We start from the raw sequence: 23399 nt of genomic DNA on the forward strand, positions 1-23399 counted from the left end.
AATACCACAAGATTGAATAGATTTCTTAATTTTCTTAAACTTCATGTCAAATAAAATTAATTAAAATAACATGGATGAAGTAATATTTTTCGTTTACCTACCAAATACAAGAAAATAAATAAAAACCATACTTATATCACGTGATGTGCACGTGTAGAGATTTTTGAAGGGTTTTAGCTCTTTCTTCTTCTTCTTCACCAGAAACCCTTTTTACTTTAAAAATCGACTTTCAAAGCTTTCTATTTTTCTCCCATGGCAGTATCAATCTGAAATGAACATCATCAATTTCCTCTCCAAACCCTAACCCTAATCCCCAAAATCTTCACCATGAAACGCCTTTTTCCGAGACCCATTTTTACAATCTCTCTCTTCACTAACACTGTTACTACTACTACTACTGCAAACCCAAGAACCTGCTTTCAAATCGCTCATTTCAGTACAAATTTTCAAAATCAAGGTCAATCTTCATACCCATCTCGGCGTCATGAAGAGGAGAGCCGTAATGTGAAGGTATCAGTGTGGTGGGATTTCGAAAATTGCTCTCCTCCAGCTGGTGTTAATGTTTTCAAGATTGCACAGAGTATTACTGCGGCTATTAGGGCAAATGGGATTAAGGGTCCTATAAATATTACTGCTTTTGGTGATGTATTGCAGCTGTCTAGGATGAATCAGGAAGCGCTTTCTTCTACTGGGATTAATCTTGCTCATGTTCCTAATGGTAAAGTTCTCATTTTTATGGTAATTTGATTACCATTTTCATTTTTCTAAGATGTATTTCATTAATTAGTTTAAGTTCCCTACTTAACTCAATTCAATGGGTAATCTTAACTGAGTTTGTATGACTAATTAAGTTTTAAACTTACATAATTGTATTAGTAATCTTCGCTGAGTTTGACCGATTCAGTTCTAAAATCCTAGATAAGTTTTCCTCAGCTGAGTATGACACTTGATTATCAACTCCATATACCTGTTTCAGTACAAATTTTGGCATATAAGAAAAAAGGGGTTAGAGGATTTTATGTGGCTGATACTGGTTTTGTGTAATAGTTATGTTCTTGTTATCGTTAGCCCCCATGTAATTTTAACTACTTTTGTATTTGAATTCTTAAATTCATATGTTGTCCTCAAAATGTAAACTACAAGAATTTCTAAAATGAGACTCACGAGTTGTTAGGCTCATGAGTAGCATGTTATTTAATCTTCATTTCCGTAGTCGTGACTGTTTTACTGATCATTTTGTTATGTTAATTTCAGGTGGAAAGAACAGTGCTGACAGGTCTCTCCTTGTTGATCTGATGTATTGGGTTTCTCAAAATCCTCCGCCAGCACACCTTTTATTGATTTCAGGTGACAGGGATTTTGCTGGAATATTACACAGGTTGAGAATGAACAACTACAACATTCTGCTAGCTAGTCCAGAAAATACTCCTAGCGTTCTTTGTAGTGCAGCTAGTATCATGTGGCAATGGAATGCGTTATTGAAGGGTGAAAATCTTATAGGAAAGCATTTTAACCAGCCACCAGATGGTCCCTATGGTTCTTGGTATGGGCATTACAAAGCACCTCTTGATGACCCTTTTGCAGTTACTGAACAACCCACAAATCTTCGTTCTGAGGAAGTTTCCGAAACTGTTTCAGAGCAGAAATGTCGGCCCATTCCAAAGTCAATAGTGAGGCATATCCGCAATATTTTGAATTCTTACCCCAAAGGAGTTAGTATTACGGAACTTCGCGCAGAATTAGCAAGAAGCAATTTGAATATAGACAAAGACTTGTACGGATATAAGAAGTTCTCTCGTTTTCTTTTGGCCATGCCAAATATTTTAAAACTCCAGTTCGTAAGTGATGGGAAATATTTGGTGCGGACCATCAACCCTAAAGTTCCTGAACAGGGTGACAATTCAAGCACAAGTGTAGAGCCTGAAACTAATGGAGAGGCAGAATTTGCTGGTAATCCTATATTGAATGGTGAGACAGGCAGTTGTATGGAGGGCAAGAATGTACCTCAATCCCTTGAACGAAAAGTGAAAACATCCCTAAGAAAATTGCAGGGACCGCGGAGAGCACAGGAGGCATGTACAGAAGTTCACCAGCCCCCACCTGAGAATGTGGTTGTTGAAGCAAGTGAGGGTCAATTGCAGACTGCAGAGCAGCATGGTTCCGCACCTGAAATGGGCTTTTTGAAAAGGTTATGGAATAGGTGGTTTGGGAACAAGGAGACTGTTTCTGGGGAAATGATATTAAATGTAAAGTCAAAAACTGCTGTAAAGGATGTAGAATTAAAGAGTCATTCTGAGCAGTCGGAGGGCTCCCCTTCTTTTGCTTCTGGTGATAAAACCAGTTCCGAAGATTTATCCTCTATGCATTCTGAGGATACAACGGATAAGCGTAGCGAGCAGTCCAACCTTCTTAACAATATTAAGAATTGGTGTAGATCTTGGAGAAGTTCCAATCTCTTGGAAGAAACAGGCTTAGAATCCCATGAAGAATTCAAGAAGACAGAACTTTGCCCTGAGGCAGAGGAATTATTTTCAAAGGAATCCTTTTGGAGAGACCTGGGATCATTCTTAATTTCAAGCCAAGGTTCAGTGCTTATCTTGCAATCAAGAACTAGGTACACCTTCTAACAGGCTTTCTGCCTTCGTATTTATGGTCTATCTGGCTTCAATTTACTTCATAATTCTGCTAGCTTTTCCCTTCTTCTTTTCTTTGCCACAGTTAATGCCTCTGTTTGTCTATGTCAACAACATTTAAGTTTGGTCCATTTGTGTAGGATAAAACACTTTTTCCTTCTAATTGAATGCAATATATGGTCTTAAATGAGTTATGATGAACACCTTGACATAGACGTTAGGGAAGTTTTTTTTCGTGTTCTTTCTTCTTGAGAAAGGTAAAAGTTAATGTGTGTTTTAACTTTTACCTAGTATGGCCATGTGTTAAGTTGCATTTCCCTGCTTTCTTTCCTCTTTTGAGATGTAGTAATATATTGGTAATCAATATCTTTTGTGGTCTCTTTGTATGTTCTGTTGCATTTCTCTCCTTCTAGGGAAAATACATAAGTTGGCACCGTAAACTTGTCCGGAAAAGTCATGTTACACACTTTAACTAGACAGGCGGCCCCCTATGCTTGTCCAAAGTGGAAACAATACACCCTTAGAGGCGGCGTGACAAAGAAATTGAGTTCACCTTCTTAAAATGCACGAAAAGTAGAGAAACTGTTGGAAGCACTCTATGTACAGTTGCCAATTTTCTCATTGGATGTTACACCTAAACGCTCAATTATTTGTGTTTAGTCTAATCCTAAACCTTCATTATTTCTACATGGTCTTTTTCTTCTTCTTTTTTTCTCTTTTGCTTTTTCCTTTTCTTCCTTTTGTTCCTATCGTTTCTTCTATTTCCACCATTACCACCGGGGTACGTCCTTGTTACCTTCAAGACCTCCTCATCACCTTCTTCGTCAGTTTCACTCCTCCACTCTACCAATACTGACCATTGAACTGACAACAAAATACCATTTTTATTTTTCCTTTCATAATGAATGATCATTTGGTTAATTGTTTGTTTCAATTTGTCCTTTTTCTTTTACCTGGTGAAAATGTGGAGGCTAAAACTCAGATGTTGTATTTTTTTAATAACCTTGATCTTTGGGCAAGCTTGCGTGCACTTCAACTAGTTCCATCCTACTACCTCCCACCAACAGGTACCAAGTGTATGGACAGATGGAAAGAGATCGCCTAGTAGTTTTGTCTCAGCTGGGAAATGAACTTGAGACCTTATGGTTCTCAACCACTTCATTGACCAAGGCTACACCCAGTTGTTGGATATTATTATATACGTTGTGTGGTAGGTAGTTATGCAAGAATATTAGTATAGGGATTGGCTAAAACAAATGAATCTTGCATATTAGGATGGGCATAATACATAGACGTTAGACACTTAAACTTGTATAAATTTAAACAAGTAGACACTCAAGTCCTATGTGGCAATTCGTGTGAGATACACTTGAACTGATTTGTAGGATGTGTGTGTCTAGTTGTTCAACTTAGGTTTAAGGGCCTACTTGTGTGCCCCAAAGTTGAAGGTCGTAGATGTCAGCTGAGGCAAAGTTAAATGGCATGTTAATGTATAATGTCTACTAGGATGTGTAACCCCATTCGTAAATCCAACCTAAGCCTGAAAATGCGTGGCTCGTTCTCTCCTCCAGAGGACTGGATTAGAGGAGAAATTACTGCTTTTGAGCAAGATGCGAAAATCTTTTAACTGCTTGGAAAGAATCACACACATTTGGTTGTCTTGCCATAAATATATCCAATCAAATGGCACTTACAAACCTTTTAACCGCTTGAAAAGAATCTCGCACATTAAGATGTGTAGCCGCCATACATTAATCCAATCAAATGGTGCTTGAAAACCCTTTGACCACTTGAAAGAATCCTTCATATTAGGATGTGTTTCCCCATACATAAATCCAACCTGAGCCTGAAAACTGATTTGTTTATCCCCTTGGAGGACTGGATAAGAGGAGAAATATTGCTTTTGAGCAAGACGTAAAAACCTTTTGACTCCTTGGGGAATCACACAAGTAACTCTCTTGGGAGAAGGCGAACATCGATAATTCATATATTTGGTAATACATGATTTCTTATTTATTCAGCAAAAATGCATTGATTCTTGAGTAAGTTACCAGGACTAGTAATGCAGTGTTTATACCAGAAATAGGATGGCAAACAGTGTAGGGTGGTGTGGTTGCGGGGAAACTACTCCAGTCCTCAATGCCCCTCTGCATAGCAAAAATTTTTGTTTTCAACCTGCCCCACATAATATATTTTAATTTTTAAATTTCTTTTTTTTATATAAGCTAATTAATCAGTGAAGATCAGCGGTGTGTATATTACTATATATTATGCTACCATTCTCTCTCCCAAATATCTAGTTCTCTATCACAGCAGCCATAATTGAGCTTGAAGCTCGAGCTCAAGTTCAGAAAACAGTGTGAACTTTTTTTTTTTAATGTAACTGAGAGTACTACATATTATTGACTGATTGCTAACCTTATTGTGGGAAGTAGATGTAATACTTGAGTGGATAACAAGACAAATGATTTACTGCATATCAACCCCCCACACGCTCCCATAAAGTTGGACCCGCACCACCCTGCATAAGGTAAAATCCACATTGCCCCGTTGCCATCCCTAACCAGAAACTGAACTGTGTAGTCATTATGCTGATTTTGCATTAGTAACATAGAGTTATATGTTGGAAACCCAAAGTTGGATTAGCAATGCAAAATGTTTGGCAAATCACCTCTTTGAACTTTTTTCCCATGTATTTTATTTGTGATATCGATTTTACAGTGCCAAATATTCTTCCCACTTTCTTCTGTTTGCATTTGAAGTAGAGTGGTTTTGTTCAAATGTGTAGTATAATTTCCATCTGTGTCTTGGATATTTCTAAATTCTAATGTTTTACCACCTTCCCACCAGAAAGTGGTTTCCTTGTGGGAATCGGCTTAGTGTTCCTTTTTATGCTTCGTCTCAAACAATATTTCTCTGAATTTGACACATTATATCTTTCTATAATGGATTCTGATCTTGTGCTACTGTTGTTTTCTTCAGGGCCAAGATGGCGCAGAATCTCCAACAAGAAGGTCCTTCGTTTCTGAATTCTCTTAGTGAAGGTGATGCTCTTCGTCTGGTAGACCTGCTAATCTCAGATAAGAAATGGGTGGATGAATGTCTTTCCCGAACCTTCCCTTACAAACTCATTCAGCCAGCAGTCAAAGCTTCAATCAACAGTAATTCTCCCAATTCGAATGGGTTGAGTTCTGTGTTTAGGATTACGAGAGATACATCTACTTTGAAGAGCTCACAAAAACTTGATGGCGAGAAAATACACCAAAATCCCCCTCACACAGGAGTTTCTCGACCGGTCATTCAGGGCAGTTGTTCTGGTAAGTCTAGAAATGAGGTGCTTACTGACTGTCAGGAGCTGGTGGATGACATTGTAAAGCAATATCCAGAAGGATTCAACATGAATTCTTTCAGATCTCTATTCCGTGAAAAGTATGGATATTTACTGGATGTAAATAAGCTTGGCTACACGAAGTTAAGTAATCTTCTTCAGATAATGCCTGGGATAAAAATAGAGTCTACTTATATTATTCCCTCTGCTAAAGTCCCGAAAAGTCCAGGTCTAAAAACAGATGAGCCGTCTGATCAAGAAAGTGATCTCAGTGTTACTGGAACCAATTTAGATAACGAATCATCAAGTTTGCCTGGGAAAGATAACGAGTTTGATTCCCGTTGGGAGGAACTAGGTCCAGTGTCTAAGGCAGGCCCTTCCAAGAATAGAATGAAACTGGGGTCTGATGGAGAAGCCAAAGATGAATCAAGTGAACCAACACATGGAAACTATGAAGCCCCATTGGATCGTGACTTCTCTGATTCCGATGAAGACACCTCATCATCCACAAAACTGGACACTGGTAAGTCAAAAATGAAGGATGAAGATAGCTCATTGTTACAGATTCTTGATTCATGGTACGGTAGAAAGGATGTTGATGGGACGTTAGAATCTTCAACCGATTGTTCAAAATTAGATACATCAGTATCAGTTGACCAAATGGAGAACTCTCCCACTGGGAGAAAGCATAAGACTTATTCATTTGTGACTGACCAATCTGTGGACACTAAGGATAAGTTGATTGATGGTATATTGGGTAGCTTAAAGAAGTCAGGCGAGAAGTCGCCTGAGACGAGGGTGTAGCTCTGATGGTTGAGAAGAGAAGACCATTGATGTGGTCTGGCTTCTTTACATCAATTTATAGGATAGGTAGTTAGCAAATAGCACACACATTGCTCTAATATTTTGCTATTTATTATCTATGATATATGATTATAGTAGGCTAGTATATCAGAGTACTTTTTCAGAAGAGAGATTTCTACTCTTTATTTTCTATGTTTAGTTAGGTTTTATAATGGTGATACCACTATTAGATTCACATATTTGCAAGTGCTGGAACTTTATGTTCCTATGACAATCTTTCGACTACACAAGTCACTACATTTATTGGGGCTAGAAAGTAAATCCTACAACTATAATATATATATATATATATATATAATCAACAAATAATATATACAATTAAGATCACAAACGTCATGTAGTGATATATTTGCTTTTTCAATCAACAAACAACTCACATATTAAATATTGTATTGATTTGTATTGGATTTATTTAGTAACAAAATATTGTATTGGATTTATTTAGTAACAAACAACTCTCTAAATAATAAAATTGTAAGCTAATTTATTTAAATAAGTTTACCAATACAAATATAAAACATAAAATCAAGAAAATAAATAAAATGATTTGAAAGATATTTTTGTCTTTACATAGATTGATTTCATTGTATTAAATCCTATGTATTACTAATACCACCAAATGGAACGTATTAGTAATACATCCTATAATATTATGTAGGGTGTATAACTAATTCATGGATTAGTTATACATAGACCCAAATATCCTATCAAACATAGTACTAAATAATACTATACATAATATATGGATTATTTTTCCTAATATCCCTACCAAACAACCCCTTAATTTTTATGATTTTTTTTTTCTTCTAACGCAAAGTATTTCAATTTCATATGCATAGCACCATTCGGATAATTATCGTTTTTAGAAAAAAGAAAGACTTCTACGAATTACCACAATAAATTTTTAGCTATATGATTGTACTAGCAAAATTATCTGTGCTTCGTGCAGAAATTTAATATCATGGAATTTATAAAATAATACTTAAAACCTACCAGTCATTAAAACTAAAACATTATATTGTCTTACATACAAGATTACGTAGTAACAAACATTAATAATGTAAAGGAAAATGAAAATTATTACATCTTATCATTTATCCTTAATAACATAAGCATAAATTAATAATTGTAAAAATACATACCAGGATCTGTAACATAAGCAATGGTGTCAGTGAGCCACTCAACAGGAGCAAAGCACACAAATATTTAATTGTGAAGAAGAAGAAGAAGAAGAAGAGTAGGTTCAGAATTTTTGTTGTTTTAAAATGAGAGGAATGTTTATTGTGCATTATCAGAAAGGTTACAACTATTTGTAAAGGCTTAAGTCATACGTAACCCCTTAAAGTTGTCCGCATAATTCACTTAGACACTTTAACTAAGACTAGTACCTATTAAACACTTTTATTATTCAAAACAAGTACCTATTGAACACTTTTTGCTGACGTGGCAAGGAAGGTGCAAATCACCTACATTTAGCGCGTCAGAAGGGTACTTTTAGTGTTTTTTTTTATTATTCTCTTTCTTCTTCCTTCTTCATTAGTCATAACTTCTTCAACACCACCACCTTTTCCATAGCTGCCGCCGATGTTGCCACCCCCATCGCCAATCTTATTCATCGGAAAAGTTCCTTTCTTTGTTTTCTTCTTTAAAAGTTTAAATTTGTACTCAAAAAATCAGATCTAAAAAAAAGAAAAGAAATCACCTCTCCTTCTACCTTCTCCATGCTTTGCTTAGATGATTATGTAGTCAATGATTTCATTGGTATCTAAAAAATTATAGGTGGTTCATGTATTGATTAATTTTTATATATATGTAATTTGCTATTTTCAACTTTTAGAAAAATTAGATCTGAAAAATAAAATCGTTGAATTAAAAGGGTTGGAAGGAGACGACGACAATGGTGGCCGGACGGAATGGCATTTTGAAATCAAGAATTTCCATCGATAAGTTAAATCATTTGAATTGTGAATCTTTCCCTACTGATCATCAATAAGTTAAATCATTTGATTGCTCAGAGATAAGTTGATGTCTCCACTCCATAGACATGAGATGAATTTGTTGTTCATCATTAGTTTTGTAGTTGATTCCACTGCAACTTTCTTTTCCTTTATTTCTTCTTTTTTTTTTTCCTCAAAACGCCACATGTACGTCACTGATTTGTCAATTTGCCATGTCAGTGCAAGTGTATTACACACATTTATATCTTTTAGCTGATTGTCAAAAAAGTGTTTAAAAGGTTCAAATCCGAATAAGTAGAGGTGTTCAATAGGTACTAGTCTTAGTTAAAGTGTTTAAGTGAATTATGCGAACAACTTTAAGGGGCTGCGTATGACTTAAGCCATTTGTAAAAGTTGCAACCCTTCGGAAAGGTCACAACTTTTCATAAAAGTCGTAACTCTTTATTAAAGTCGTAACTCTTCATAAAAATCGCAATTTTTCATAAATGTCACAACTTTTCATGAAAGAGAAAGGCTAGTTTTGAAATTAAAAAAATTAAAAGTGAATTCTGATTTGTGGTGGCGCAACGTAAGCGGGCCTAAGGTTCTCTTTTATATATATATATATATATGATATGATATGATAGTCGACTAGTTCAAGTGTTGAAATAATGTTTGATAGCTAATTAGTTTGAACCATGACCTCAAAGCATGTCATAAACTCAATTATCATAATGAATACAATTACTAGACTGTTCCACACTCTTTCATAATATTGCCTTTTGAACTAATAGAAAAAATAATCAAATATGAATTTTCTTGTATTCACGCGGTCAACATAATTTGAATTTCAATATCTAATCACATCAAGATGATTAAATTGTCTATAAGTGAGAATATATTCTTTTGTTATTTTTAAGTATGTTAATACTTTCTTCATAATTTTCAAATATCCATTCATTAATGCTTTGATGTCCAACAATAAAATTTATGTCTAATCTCGTGTATATATATATAGGTTTTCAATTAGGATGAATAAAAGATATATATTTTTATCTATTATTTTTTGGATTTAATTGAGACTAAATTTGAAATGAGACTTGATGAACATTTATTTCTTCTCTATATTTAATATTTTTTTTAATATAGACTTTCTGAGACAATTTAATAATAAGTTTTTAGTAAGAAGTTTACATAGTCTATAAAAGCAGAGATAGGAGCGCGAAGTAGGTTAAGGGGTCCTCTAAGCTAAGAGTAGGGTATTAAAAAATTGAGGCTTTGACGAGTAAGGTCAAGAGTCCAAATAATAGGTACCAAGATTCGGAATGTAGCGAGTTAAGTTATGATATTGTTTGTAATAAATTTTAAATATATAAAATAACTCAATCATAAATAAAATATGAAGAAACATGCATATTTTATTGATAAATCAATACGGGTATAATTCTATTCATCTATTGATTCTCTCTTAAGATTTTTTTTTCATGGTTCTAGAGTCGTTAGTGGCATATTTATTGAATTAGGATGATTTGGATTTGATCTATTTATGAATATTCCATAAATTTGTGAAATATTCGAGATGCCTCTTCAAAGGAATAAATAACATTTATATAGGCATGAGTTAGAGTTTAAGTTAAAGTAGCCTCCAAGAACCCCAACTTGGACCCCAACTGATATAGAATTCATCTTGTAGAGTCCTACAAAATTTCGATGTCTATAAATACTCCCTGCTTCAAGGCTTGTCGGAATGTAGACTTGATACAACTTGAAGACGATGCTCGAAGTATCCATAGAAACAGAGTTTCCATCTTTACAATTTTGTGACTTCAAATTTGCAGATCTAATTTGTGAGAGAAGAGATGAAGGGCAAATTTGATCCCATCGGACATGCCAATTTATTTGCAACAAATTTCAAATATATAGAATAAATCAACCATAAATAAAATCTAAAGAAACATATATTTTATTGATAAAGGAATGGTACAATTATATTTCTCCCTTGATTCTTCTCTCTTAAGATTTCTCCATGATTCAAGGGACAAAAGTGGTGTATTTCTCAAATTATGATGATTTTGATTCAATCTCTTTATAAATATTTCATGAATTCGTGGAATATTCAAAATGCCTCTTCAAGGGAATATATTACCCTTCATACAGGATTTAGGGTAAAGTAGCCTAGAACTCATCTTGTAGAAAATGAACCTGGACAGATTTGAACGTTTTGATTAAAAAAAAAATTACCATTAACAAAAGTTTAACCAATGATTAAAAATAAACTCAAACTAAATCCCAATTTTAAAAAGTAAAAAAAAATTGTGCAACCATCTAAAGCAATATTGAAGGAGACCAAAAAATCAAGGCTTTGACCTACTCCACCCCACCCCCGCCTAGAGATTGACCCACCCCGCGTAGCCTTAAAACCACACCGCCCCAATGCCATTCCTAATATTAAGAGCAAATATTGTAATAAAGTAGTCATTTCTTTGAAATAAAAAGTGGTATTTGAAATTAGAAAAACTAAAATAAATTGCCATCCTTTTTATTTTAAGACAACACAGTAACTTCTGTATTTGACGTATTTAGCTTGTCTGTAAAATTAATATATCAAACAAATATTTTGCCTAATGTGAAAATGACACCTAGATGAAAGAAAGGTGTCAGGTAGTACAGACTCAGGTAACAGTTGAATTCAAAACTGAAATATATACAAGTTTAAAATGAAATTTATATATTTAAAAATTAAGTTAAAAAATACTATAAGTAACAAACATGACAAATGATAATTTTCAAAACCAGTTAAGAGGAAAATTTTAAAATCCAAGTGCAAATAACGTTCCAACAAAAGCTATAGATTAGTTAACCAAAAAAAGTATAGAAGGACTAAATTGTTTTTGATTGGAAAGAAAAAGGTAGAAGTAACAGGGATGAACCGTTTGGGTAAAATCCCTGTTATCACAAAAGATGCAGAGTTTTGAACTTTAAAGCTGAGGAGCAGTACTATTGTACATACAGACGGGGGGGCTTTTTTTCTGAAAAAATCAACGATGATGCCTGCCCTGAAAGCCGCCTTTATTCTTGGCAATGAAGCCGTTCTTTGGTTTTGGAATCTCATGAATATCCATCACCTGTATTGTCCTTTGCTTTTTAGCTTCACAAAAGCAAAAACAATACATCAACAGTCAATAAAATCCATCCAACTAGAGCAACAAACTCTACTTTTGCTATTGCTAATAATACAAATCCAAAACCACACCATTTTGAGCTTCTTGGTAATTCTCCTGAAGCCGCCTCCTTGCTGAATTCAGCCTCTCAATATCTATAGCTGATTCCCTCGGAAGAGGTCTCTGCAAATACCCGGAACAGACATCAGTTCCATATTTACAAAACTTCACTCCCATCAGACTGTCTGGTGCACGACATATAATTATATGTTGTTGTGCACCTCACCAGCAATTAACTAAATTGGATGAATTGTATTTCTATATTAGGCAAGTTACTGAAGCTAATAATTAGCACCTACAGGCTACAGACACAACTAAAAATCACCCATTCAAGAACCAAGTTAGTTATATGGGATCATATGAGTGGATGATTGAGGAATAGATACTGCAGCAATTACAACTTAAACACGATCTCTAATATGGAAAAAGATTCATGTGAATATGAATGATGCAATAGTAGTCAACTGTATACATATTGGACCTGCCGACCTGCTACCATTATTATTTGGGAAGTAGTTGAGCTAAACTATACCAACCTAACTTTAGTCAAATACTGAAAGAGCTTCAAGTCACTATACTCTACCTTGAGCAGGAAACCCATTCATCTCATTATTAATTGACATACTTTCTTTAACTAGCAAGAGCGAATGTCGTACTAAACCATGCAAGTATACAAGAGTTGAGCTTTATACACTTGGGGGAGGAGCCGAAGCAGGTTTAGGAGCAGACTGCAGTGGTCTAGTAGGGGTTACATTCCGTTGGGGAACTGGTTTAGGCTTGTACTCTGATTCTGAATTATTCCTGTCTGAGCTCGAACTCCCATCTAAAAGGAAAATGATTGGTCAAAGACGATAAATGCATACTAGAGTATGTATTAGGCAAAAGGATCAAAATGACATGTTAGAATCAGATTCCAGTTTGATACTCACTTCGAGGATTCGGTGAGTATGCGAAATCAGGAACCTGTAAAATTCAAAAAGAAAAACAAAGAAGTTAATACAGAATATCAAACTTAGAATCCACAACGAATGGTCCTCCGACCATACACTCTTTCTTTCAATCTGCCCTCCATGCGCTTTTCTTGTACAACCAAGAAAACAGACTACTAGACACAAGTAAATTCCTTAAAATTACCTGATGATTACCATTCTGTTGACTCCTCCGTACACTCTGTTGGGGCGAGTCATCATCAGCAGCTGCCCCCATTACCATAACAAAACTAACACGTCAGTATCTTCATCATCTATCTATTGTGTGTTTTGGTGAGACAAAAAACACAAAGTAGAGACTCAATTGGTTCGTGTGGATAACATTACCAATAAGATTTGCAGACTCATGTTGCTCAGGCGGGTTGAGCCTAACCCAATCATCAACAGTTCCTTTCCATTTTCTGGCACAAAAGAGAGAAAAAATAAAATCAAACACAAACTTCTCGCCCAAAAAAAAGGAGATCACATAAACTTGCAGCTGTAACTACTCTTCAACTACTTCATTCCAAGAAAATCACAACAAACTTCATGAAAAAATCAAACCTCACAAGCATCTTCACCAATCTCCTAACTTCACTTGATGGATGCTTCCTCAATTGATTCACATGCCTTCCAATATCAGTGTCCTAACAAATAATTTCAATCCAAACACTAACTTAATGGAACAAACAACAATAAATCAATACAAAACCAAACAAAAAACTCACCTGAAGAGCTTGGAATGTAATATCCATATCTGCTAAAGTTTGAAGCAAGTCAACCACATCCTCATCCGACTAATTCAAAAGTTAAATAAAATCAATCATCAATCAATTCAAACATAAAGCAAAATAATAATAATAAATAAATAAACTACCAGTTGTGGATTTTCAAGCTGTTGTTTGATTGTAAGAATTTGAGTTTGTTCATCATCATCATCAAACAATCCTCCATACGGATCTGCATCTTCCTCTTCCTCATTCTTCTCATTACTATTCTCCTTCTCCCGTTGATTCGACTCCGGTGTTAACGGACTCTTATTCATCATCATCTCCACATTTCTAGTACCGTTATCTAACCTATGCTGACCATTACCAACGTCATCTGAGCTCCGGGAGCGCGTGGAGTACAATTTTTCAACGATTCCATCACGTCGACGTTTCATTTCATCGGCACAGTCAACTGCAGCAACAGAAATCGCCGCATCAATCATCGTCCATACATCTACCTTTGATTCCGATAGAATCAACCGGAATTCATCCAAATCCATTAGGAATAATCTACCGGAAAAATTGGTGAATATATTATTGGAATTTACATGAGTAGATCCATGGATGATGATGAAGAATCAGAAGAAAACGACGCCGTAATAGGAACCATTTTTGTTAGATCTGATTATGGGAATTTTTTAGATGATTTTACGAGTCGTCTTCAGAAACCAGACAGAGAACAGCACATAACAAGAGGCGTAGGGGGTGGGTGGGGAAGAAAGGGCAGAAGAATATGGAGGATTTTTTTGGAATAATTTTTATTATTCTATCTCTTTGGGCTTATGTTTTGGGTTATTTTGTTAATTATGACAAATTTTTGGGAAGCCAAAGTGATTAACAGTCACGTTTCGATTTTCGAGAGTCAAGTTTTAGATGTTTGATTAGGTTTTAAAGAAAAAGTTATGTTTTTTAAAAAAAATTAAAGAATATTTTAAAATTTTCTCTGTTTTTTTTTAGTTGTTATAGTTTGTTATTTTTGAGAATCAAATGATATGAATTTTGAATAACATTTTAAGATGTATTTTTTCATTATATCAATATGAAAAATGTTGCAATTTGTAGTACCTTATGTATAGTTTTTGAATATCTAAAATTTATTTTTAAAATATCAAATTAATTTAATCTAATTTAGCTTTAAAAATTAGGCAAATTGACTTTCGAAAAACGTAATATTTAGTTGTCATATTATGTTTTTCAAGAGCCAATTTAACTAATTTTCAAAGTTAAATTAAATTAATTTGATATTTTTTAAAAAAATTATATATTCAAAAACAATACATAAAATACTATAAATTGCATGTTTTTTTATATCAATATAATAAAAAAATACATCTTAAAATGTTAATCAAAATACATATCATTTGACTTTTAAAAAAGAAAGGTATAACAACTAAAGAGGAGATACATATTTTTAATTTAAAATTATAAAATTCCAAAAAATATACAGTTTAATGTAGACTTAAACTAAGACAATTAAATTGAATAGTAAGATTAGTCATTTTTAATTAATACTAAGGGGTGAGCTGTGAAGCAACAAATGGTTTTTGATGCTTTTGTGTTTTCTCTCTCTCTCTCTATATATATATATATATTTATTTTCTCTCACTAGAATGTAGTGGGCATTTTTGTTTGTATATGAGGGAAAGTAAAGTTTAGTGTATTGGGATAGTGGAATTGGTGGATTTGGCTTCTTTTGTTGGCGGGCTAATACTTATCTTTATTATAATTATATACTTCCCTCCAATTATGTATTTTTTCCATAAAAAGTTAAAAAAGGGGCAAAAAAGTAAAAAAGAAAATGAAGTTAATTTATCTATCTTATTATAATATAATATAAATTGGTTTGTATTTATTGATGATATTTGATCATTTGGATAAGTTTGACCATTTTATTAAAGTTTTTTTTGACTTATATATGTGTTTTACTATGCTAAACACAAAATGTAAGAAATGTTCTTCGTCTATAATAATTGTTCACTATTTATTATCTAGATAAATATGATTGAATATTTATTTTTAGTATAATGGACAAGTAATAATAGACATAATTTATAAGCTAAAATAGATAAAATTATAATTTGATTATTAAGTTAGCGTTTGGTTATAGATTTAATTAAAGAAAAAAAAGTTTTTGAAGTTTGTTAGAAAAATAATTTGTGGATATTGTAATTGTATTTGGACATCTATTTATTTAGAAAAAGATTAAAGATTTATGTGAGTGAGGTGAAAGTAAAATTTCATCCCAAAATTGGTATGGATCAGTTCTTAAATTTTGGCACTTTTTGAAGATAATTCATGAACAAATAATAATTTATATAGAATCGAGGTGTGATTATTATTGTATAATTTTATCACTCTCAATTTACAATTTTTTAAAAAATTTATAAGCACTTTTATTTTATTTGAATCTTCTATTAATAATTTTTTATTCCTAATACACTTTGTAATCTTCAAATTGACCCTTCATTTTTGTTATTGGTTCATTTCCATTTAAGTTTTCTTTTTTACTACACAATCAAGTCCACCATCACTCAACTATATATGAAGAAAAAATAAAATGAGACCCATCATTTGACCAAAATAATTAAAAAAAACACTAAATCACAATACATCGTCATCATTTTTTATTTTTTTATTTTGTTCAATTTCATTTCAATGACGATAAATAACGAGTAGGGTTGAAAAGTTTAAACATATTATAAAATAAAAGCAATATAAGATGGAAGCAATATAAAAAAATTAAATATTTTTTTCTAATTCTTTTACATGATATAATTTAAAGTGCAGAGAAAAACGATATACATTTGTAATCCTCTATTTATATACATATTTTTTTATAAAAATATATAAAAGGTTAACATAATATGACATTAATTAATCATGATAATGAAAGCGAAAGATCATGAAGAAGGTGGGGATATTTTATAGCATTAAAAATTTAAGGTCATGAAGAAGAAGGAACATAATGATGAAAAATAATGAGGAGATAAAGGAGATTATATAAATTTTTCATAATAAATTATTTATTTTTGATGATTTTGTAAAACTGAAAAAAAATCTCTAAATTGAGTATAAAAATAACATATTAAAAGATGAAGAGAATAAAAATAAAAATGAAAGAAGAGAGCTTTTTTATTTTTTTTACTTTTTAATTGTTATATCTTTATTTGTAGTGTTCATAGAGACATAGAAAAAGTTATCATAATATGACATTAATTATGAAAAATATAAGGAAAAAATCATGAAAAAGGTAAAAGACATAAAATGAAAGTAATATGAGACAAAATACTACGAAGCAATAGAGAGATAACATAGGAGACAAATATATTCAAGTACATAGAATGTAAGCTCTTGTACCTTTATTTTTATGTTGTTCATAAAAGACATACAAAAGATTATTATAACATGACATTATTTATGAAAAGTACATAAAGATTATGGAGAAGGTGGAAAACATAACATTAAGAATTTGAGGTCATGAAAAAGTCGAAACACAATGGAGAAACGTATCGAAAAAATTAAGAAATTATAATTAGTGAGTATCCATATAGATAAAGCATTTATAATAAAATTTGATGCAAATTATTAATTTCGTCTTCGAATTACTGACAATCTTAAAAATATTCCTCTACTTGACTAACCTAACTTAGATATACCTCGATCTGGCATATGGCATAACTGTTAAAGAGTGATTCAAAACGATTGACTGAATTGAGACATGGGTAGTTTAGTAGAACTAGTCTTTGGATCTTTGTTAAGTAATTTCCTATATTTTCTCAAGTTTCATTAGTATTGCTGATTAAGTGTCACAGTGGGTTACAAGACCTATATTTTAGGATTAGTTGTTTATCTCTTAGCCTATATATCATGTGGGCATATTTTGTTATTTTAGTACTTCCAATTAATCTGAAATTAAATGTAGTCGCAGTTTTCCTTCTCTTTTTTATTATTTTCAGATTTCTCTGTACTTTTTCTCCAACAAATTTGGCATCAGAGCCAGCCATGGCAAGTAGCAAGTAGCAATAGTGCATTGAGTGTGGCACAACCACTCATTCCTGTCTTCAAGGGAGAAAGCTACGAATTTTGGAGTATCCGTATGAAAACTATACTCAAATCTCAAGATCTTTGGGACTTGGTAGAATATGGATTTGCAGATCCCGACGAAGGAAACAAACTGTGAAGCAACAAGCAAAAAGATGCTAAAGCGTTGGTTTTTATTCAACATGTTGTTCATGATAGTGTCTTTTCACGGATAGCAACAACAACCACATCTAAACAAGCCTGGACGATTCTCCAGAAAGAGTTTCAAGACGATTCAAAGGTCATTGTGGTGAGACTGTAATCACTTCGGCGTGATTTTGAAACCTTGATGATGAAAAATGGAGAATCTATTGCTGATTTTTCGTCAAGAGCAATGACAATTGTCAGTCAAATGCGATCCTACGGAGAGAATGTAACTGATCAGACCATTGTGGAAAAGGTATTGCGAAGCCTAACTCCAAAATTTGATCATGTAGTTGTTGCGATAGAAGAATCCAAGGATCTATCCGTCTTTTCCTTTGATGAACTGATGGGATCTCTTCAAGCTCATGAGGCGAGAATTAATCGATCCACAAAAAAGAATGAAGAGAAGGCATTCCAAGTTAAAGATTCAGCCACCAAATATTGAGAAAATAATGGTCCAACAAGCAGAGGTCGAGGAAGATGAGGTTTTCGCGGTGGTCGAGGTCGTGGTTATGGAAGGGGCAGAGGAAGAAATGATGGACACGTGCAGTCCAATGAGCAAGGTAACACAAAAAAAAGCATTTAATGTCATCACTATCAGTGTTACGAATATATAAGGGCTGGTTGTTGGTATAAAGATCAAAAATTAAATTTTGCAGCAACAGAAAACGAGGAAGAGAATTATCATTTTATGGCTTGCACTGATACAGATCATAAGCCAAGTGATCTATGGTTTGTAGACAGTGGTTGTTCAAATCATATGACAGGTGTCAAATCTTTGTTCCATGAGCTTGACGAGAAGCAAAATAAAAAAGAGCAGCTTGGCAATATAAAAGAGTTACTGGTTGAAAGAAAAGGCATGGTGAGCATTGACACTAATCAAGACAAAGTAAACATGATAGATAATGTTCAATTTGTACCCGATTTAGGATATAATTTGTTGAGTGTTGGGCAACTAATGACTAATGGATATTCTCTTTGGTTTGATGATGATGCTTAGGTCATTACAAGTAAGAAGTCTGGCAAAAAGGTTCATATCACCATGACGCCAAACAAGATGTTTCCGCTAGATGTTTTTGCTATGGAAATTTTTGCCCTTACTGCAAGTGCAAAGGATGACTCAAAGTTGTGGCATTTGAGGTACGGTCATCTCAACATAAACGGCCTTAAATTGCTAGGTGATAAAGGTATGGTTCTTGGATTACCAAAAATTAGTTCTCCTGATTTATGTGAATGGTGCATTTATGGGAAACAAACTAGGAAATCTTTTCCTGTTGGAAAGACATGGAGAGCTTCTAAATGTTTAGAATTAATACATGCTGACTTATGTGGTCCTATGCAGACTAAGTCCTTAGGTGGAAGTCGTTATTTCTTGTTGTTTACTGACGATTATAGTCGCATGAGTTGGGTGTATTTTCTGAAAAACAAGTCAGAAACTTTTGAAAAGTTTCAGGTGTTTAAAGCTTTGGTAGAGAACCAAAGTAGATGCAATATCACTGTTCTTTGCACATATAGAGGAGGAGAGTTCGTGTCCAACGAATTCAATTTGTTTTGTGAAAAAAATGACATCCATAGGGAGTTAACAACTCTTTATACCCTTGAGCAAAATGGTGTTGCTGAACGGAAGAACCGAACTGTGGTGGAGATGGCAAAGAGCATGTTGCAAGCAAAGGAACTCGCAAATCAGTTCTGGGCAGAATCTGTGGCAGCATCTGTTTACTTGCTGAATCTTTCACCTACAAAAATTGTTATGAATAAAACTCCTTATGAAGCTTGGCATTGTAGGAAATCAAATGTAAGTCATTTACGAGTTTTTGGGTGTGTTGCTTATGCTTTGGTAAGTTCACAAGCTCATCAAAAGCTTGATGAAAAATCTGAAAAATGCATTTTTGTTGGCTATTGTACTCACTCCAAAGCATATAGATTGTATAACCCTTTTAATGGCAAGATCTCAGTTAGAAGAGATCTAATATTTAATGAAAATGCAAGTTGGGATTGAAGTGAAAAACTGGTGCGACAAGAGACTCTTATGCCTCTTGGAATCACTGAAGTTGAAGGAAAAGAGCCAACTTATTCAAGTACACTTTCAGGTTGTTCTGTGGTGTCACAAAGCTCGCCAATTGCAGCAACTCATGAAGAGTCTTCAGATGAGATTATTCCATTAAGAAGATCAACACGGCTTAAAAATCCAAATCCCAAGTATGTTAATAACCTTTATACGTCTTGTCATTTTGCTCTTATTGTTTCAGATCCAATGAATTATGAAGAAATTGCTGGAAAAGAAGAATGGAAGAAAGCAATGGTGGAAGAAATGAAATCCATCGAAAAGAATGGAACGTGGGAAATGATGAAGTTACCAAATGGACAAAATGCAATTGAATTGAAGTGGGTGTTCAAAACAAAGTTTGCAGCTGATGGTAGCTTACAAAAGCACAAAGCTCGTCTTGTGGAAAAAGGGTATGCACAACAATATGGTGTTGATTTTGAAGAAACATTTTCTCTAGTAGCTCGATTTGAGACAGTGAGGTTGGTTCTAGTATTGGCTGCACGTACAGTTGCAATGGGCAGTTTAACAATTTGATGTCAAGTCAACATTCCTCAATGGAGACCTATAAGAAGAAGTCTATGTCAGACAACCTGAAGGTTTCACAAAGGAAGATGATGAAACAAAGGTGTACAAGCTGAAAAAGATGTTGTATGGCTTGAAGCAAGCTCCTCGAGCGTGGTATAGCAAGATTGATGGATACTTCCACAATAATGGATACATAAGAAGTGAGAATAAACCTACCTCATATGTGAAGAATGAATGTAATGATTTCATTATTGTATGTCTTTATGTTGATGATATCATTTACACTAGTTCTTCACGTTCTCTTCTGGAAGAGTTTAAGTCTCAAATTTGAATGAGTTTGAGATGTCATATATTGGTTTAATACATTACTTTCTTGGCCTTCAAGTTCATCAAATTTAAGAGGGAATATTTCTTTCACAAAGGAAATATGCTAGAGACCTACTTAATAAATTTGGCATGCTTAATTGCAGGCCTACGACTACTCCAATGAATATCAGTGAGAAATTGCAGCAGGTAAATGAAGAAGAATTGACAAATGCAAAGAGGTTCAGAAGCTTGGTTGGAGGTCTAATATATTTGATGCATACTAGACCCGATATTGCATATCACGTTGGTATTATTTCTAGGTTTATGCAACAACCTTCAAAGGTACACTATGGGACAACAAATAGAGTCGTGCATTGCTAGAACTTTGGACTTTGGTATTTGGTATTCCAAAATTGATAATTTCAGTTTATGCGGGTACACAGATAGTGATTGGGCAAGTTCATTGGATGATAGACTGAGCGTTTCGGCGAATGTTTTCACTCTAGATTCAAGTGTGGTGACTTGGAGTTCAAAGAAGCAAGCTACAACATCATTGCCAACTTCAGAAGCTGAGTACATTGCAACAACTTTAGCAGCTTGTCAAGTCGTCTGGCTAAAGAGAGTGTTAGTTGATCTTCAATAGGAGCAACAAAGATATTTTGCGACAATAAAGCAACTATCTCCATGACAAAGAACCCAACATTCCACAGCAGGACAAAGCATATTGATATTCGTTATCATTTTATCTGTGATTTGGTAGCAAATGAGGAAATATTATTGGAATATTGCAGCACACAAGAGCAGTTGGCTGATGTATTGACAAAGGCTTTATCGAAGGAGAAATTATGCTATTTCAGAGGATTGTTTGGTGTCTGTAGTTTTGAATCAAGAGGGAATGTTAAAGAGTGATTCAAAACGATTGACTAAATTAGGACATGGGTAGTTTAGTAGAACTAGTCTTTGGGTCTTTGTTAAGTAGTTTCCTATATTTACTCAAGTTTCATTAGTGTTGCTGATTAAGTGTCAGAGTGGGTTACATGATCTATATTTTAGGATTAGTTGTTTATCTCTTAGCCTATCTATCATGTGGGCATATTTTGTTATTTTAGTACTTCCAATTAATCTGAAATTAAATGCAGTCGCAGTTTTCCTTTTTTTTTTTTTATAATTTCCAAATTTCTCTGTACTTTTTCTCCAACAATAACAAGTAATCTCAAACTCTTGTAGGAGCATGAGACTCATAATAAAAAGTCCAGAGAAGTGTTGTAAACACCCCTAAACTTGAAATCTATGAATAATTTTACATAAATCCTAATTTACTCTGATCATTAATTATAATCATTCTTCTATTACATTTTCAAGACATTGTATTCATTATATTCAAAGGGTAATATACTTTTCAAGCTATTTATAGTTTATTAATAAGTGTGCAAAATCAACAAAGGACAAGTATTGTTGAAAAGAGGGAGTAAAAAACACTTAAATATAGATGTGTCAACCCACACTCAAAGTATCATATACTGCAGTGATGATTGAATGCACCTCTCTAAGTAAGGATGAAAATTCAAATCTTATATCTATCTTGTCTTTTTCGTCATAAAATTTGATAACACCTTTTTAAATGGTTATTGGTAACACTTTTTGCGTTCTAATCAATAATTTTTTAATTTTAACCTTTCAAAATTTTACAAGTTTGTCATGTTGAAAATTCCTAACTATTTTAGCAATGTAAGTTTTCTATTTAATCAAACCAAATGTGTAAATAAAAACTATTAGTACTCGATGATATATCATACAATCAACGAGTTCAACCAATCTCAATATCTTTGACATGAAAATCACTTTTTGAATCAATAAGAATTAATTTTGAACCTATAATTTTAAATGTTTAACAAGTTCAAGCGGTAAGATCTTAAGGGTCAAACTATCAAATGTATATATTAAATCCACTTTTTCATATTAATACGCTCATCCTTTCTAAATTCTAAATACGATTCTAATTTATAGTCTTAGAAAATAACTAGTCTTAATGTTGTGCAATCTATGTACAACAAAGTACTTCACCATAATAAACTCTCTATCTTAACCACATTGGCCTACCTGTTGACTCTTGTTGTAAATTATGCTATCAAGTCACCAATCTGAAACAATGCAAAATATAATAACAATAATATATACAATGTAATTTCATAAGTAAAATTTGAAATATGATATAATGTGATGTGTTTTGTAATCATCATCATAATTAGCATGAACATTAATATATACAGTGTAATTTCATAAGTAAAATTTGAAATATGATATAATGTGATGTATTTTGTAATCATCATCATAACTAGCATGAACATTGTTATTAGTGCGTTAAATTACAGTTATAACGATGATACATAATTTCAAAATAAGTGTTATCTTAGCAAGGATCACATTGATTATGAAATTAAAAAATATAATACTATGTAGTTTACTTTTGCTAAACTGTCCTTATTTAATAAATGTATCTTGAAAACTGAACACTATTGAGTTAATAGGGTTTAATGGTATAGGTAAAAAACAGGCTACTATTTATTTTTGTCTTG

General features: G+C 33.3%; 2 protein-coding genes across 2 annotated transcripts; one reads left to right on the top strand and one right to left on the bottom strand.

Moving 5' to 3' along the window:
* The first annotated feature begins 216 nt into the window (after positions 1 to 216).
* LOC125849827 (uncharacterized) lies at positions 217 to 7067 on the top strand. Its single transcript, XM_049529795.1, has 3 exons — positions 217 to 718; positions 1255 to 2614; positions 5616 to 7067. The coding sequence occupies exons 1-3, from the start codon at positions 328 to 330 to the stop codon at positions 6763 to 6765; spliced, it is 2901 nt and encodes a 966-aa protein (XP_049385752.1). The 5' UTR covers positions 217 to 327; the 3' UTR covers positions 6766 to 7067.
* A 4626-nt stretch (positions 7068 to 11693) lies between these two features.
* Positions 11694 to 14479, bottom strand: LOC125849818 (probable mediator of RNA polymerase II transcription subunit 26c). Its single transcript, XM_049529787.1, has 9 exons — positions 13829 to 14479; positions 13680 to 13748; positions 13516 to 13598; positions 13300 to 13373; positions 13118 to 13179; positions 12913 to 12946; positions 12676 to 12806; positions 12016 to 12106; positions 11694 to 11910 (listed from the first exon to the last, which is right to left on the bottom strand). Exons 1-9 carry the CDS (start codon positions 14219 to 14221, stop codon positions 11801 to 11803), a joined length of 1047 nt encoding a protein of 348 aa, XP_049385744.1. The 5' UTR covers positions 14222 to 14479; the 3' UTR covers positions 11694 to 11800.
* Positions 14480 to 23399: the final 8920 nt, after the last annotated feature.

The sequence above is a fragment of the Solanum stenotomum genome, unplaced genomic scaffold, assembly GCF_019186545.1.
Source record: "Solanum stenotomum isolate F172 unplaced genomic scaffold, ASM1918654v1 scaffold11069, whole genome shotgun sequence".
Lineage (NCBI taxonomy): Eukaryota > Viridiplantae > Streptophyta > Magnoliopsida > Solanales > Solanaceae > Solanum > Solanum stenotomum.

Coding starts and splice junctions, on each gene's coding strand:
- LOC125849827 (XM_049529795.1), top strand. CDS start 328: ATGAAACGCCTTTTTCCGAGACCCATTTTTACAATCTCTCTCTTCACT. Junction 719..1,254: donor TCTTGCTCATGTTCCTAATG/GTAAAGTTCTCA, acceptor TGTTAATTTCAG/GTGGAAAGAACAGTGCTGAC. Junction 2,615..5,615: donor ATCTTGCAATCAAGAACTAG/GTACACCTTCTA, acceptor TGTTTTCTTCAG/GGCCAAGATGGCGCAGAATC.
- LOC125849818 (XM_049529787.1), bottom strand. CDS start 14,221: ATGGATTTGGATGAATTCCGGTTGATTCTATCGGAATCAAAGGTAGAT. Junction 13,180..13,299: donor TGAGTCTGCAAATCTTATTG/GTAATGTTATCC, acceptor TAATGGGGGCAG/CTGCTGATGATGACTCGCCC. Junction 12,947..13,117: donor AACAGAATGGTAATCATCAG/GTAATTTTAAGG, acceptor TGAATTTTACAG/GTTCCTGATTTCGCATACTC.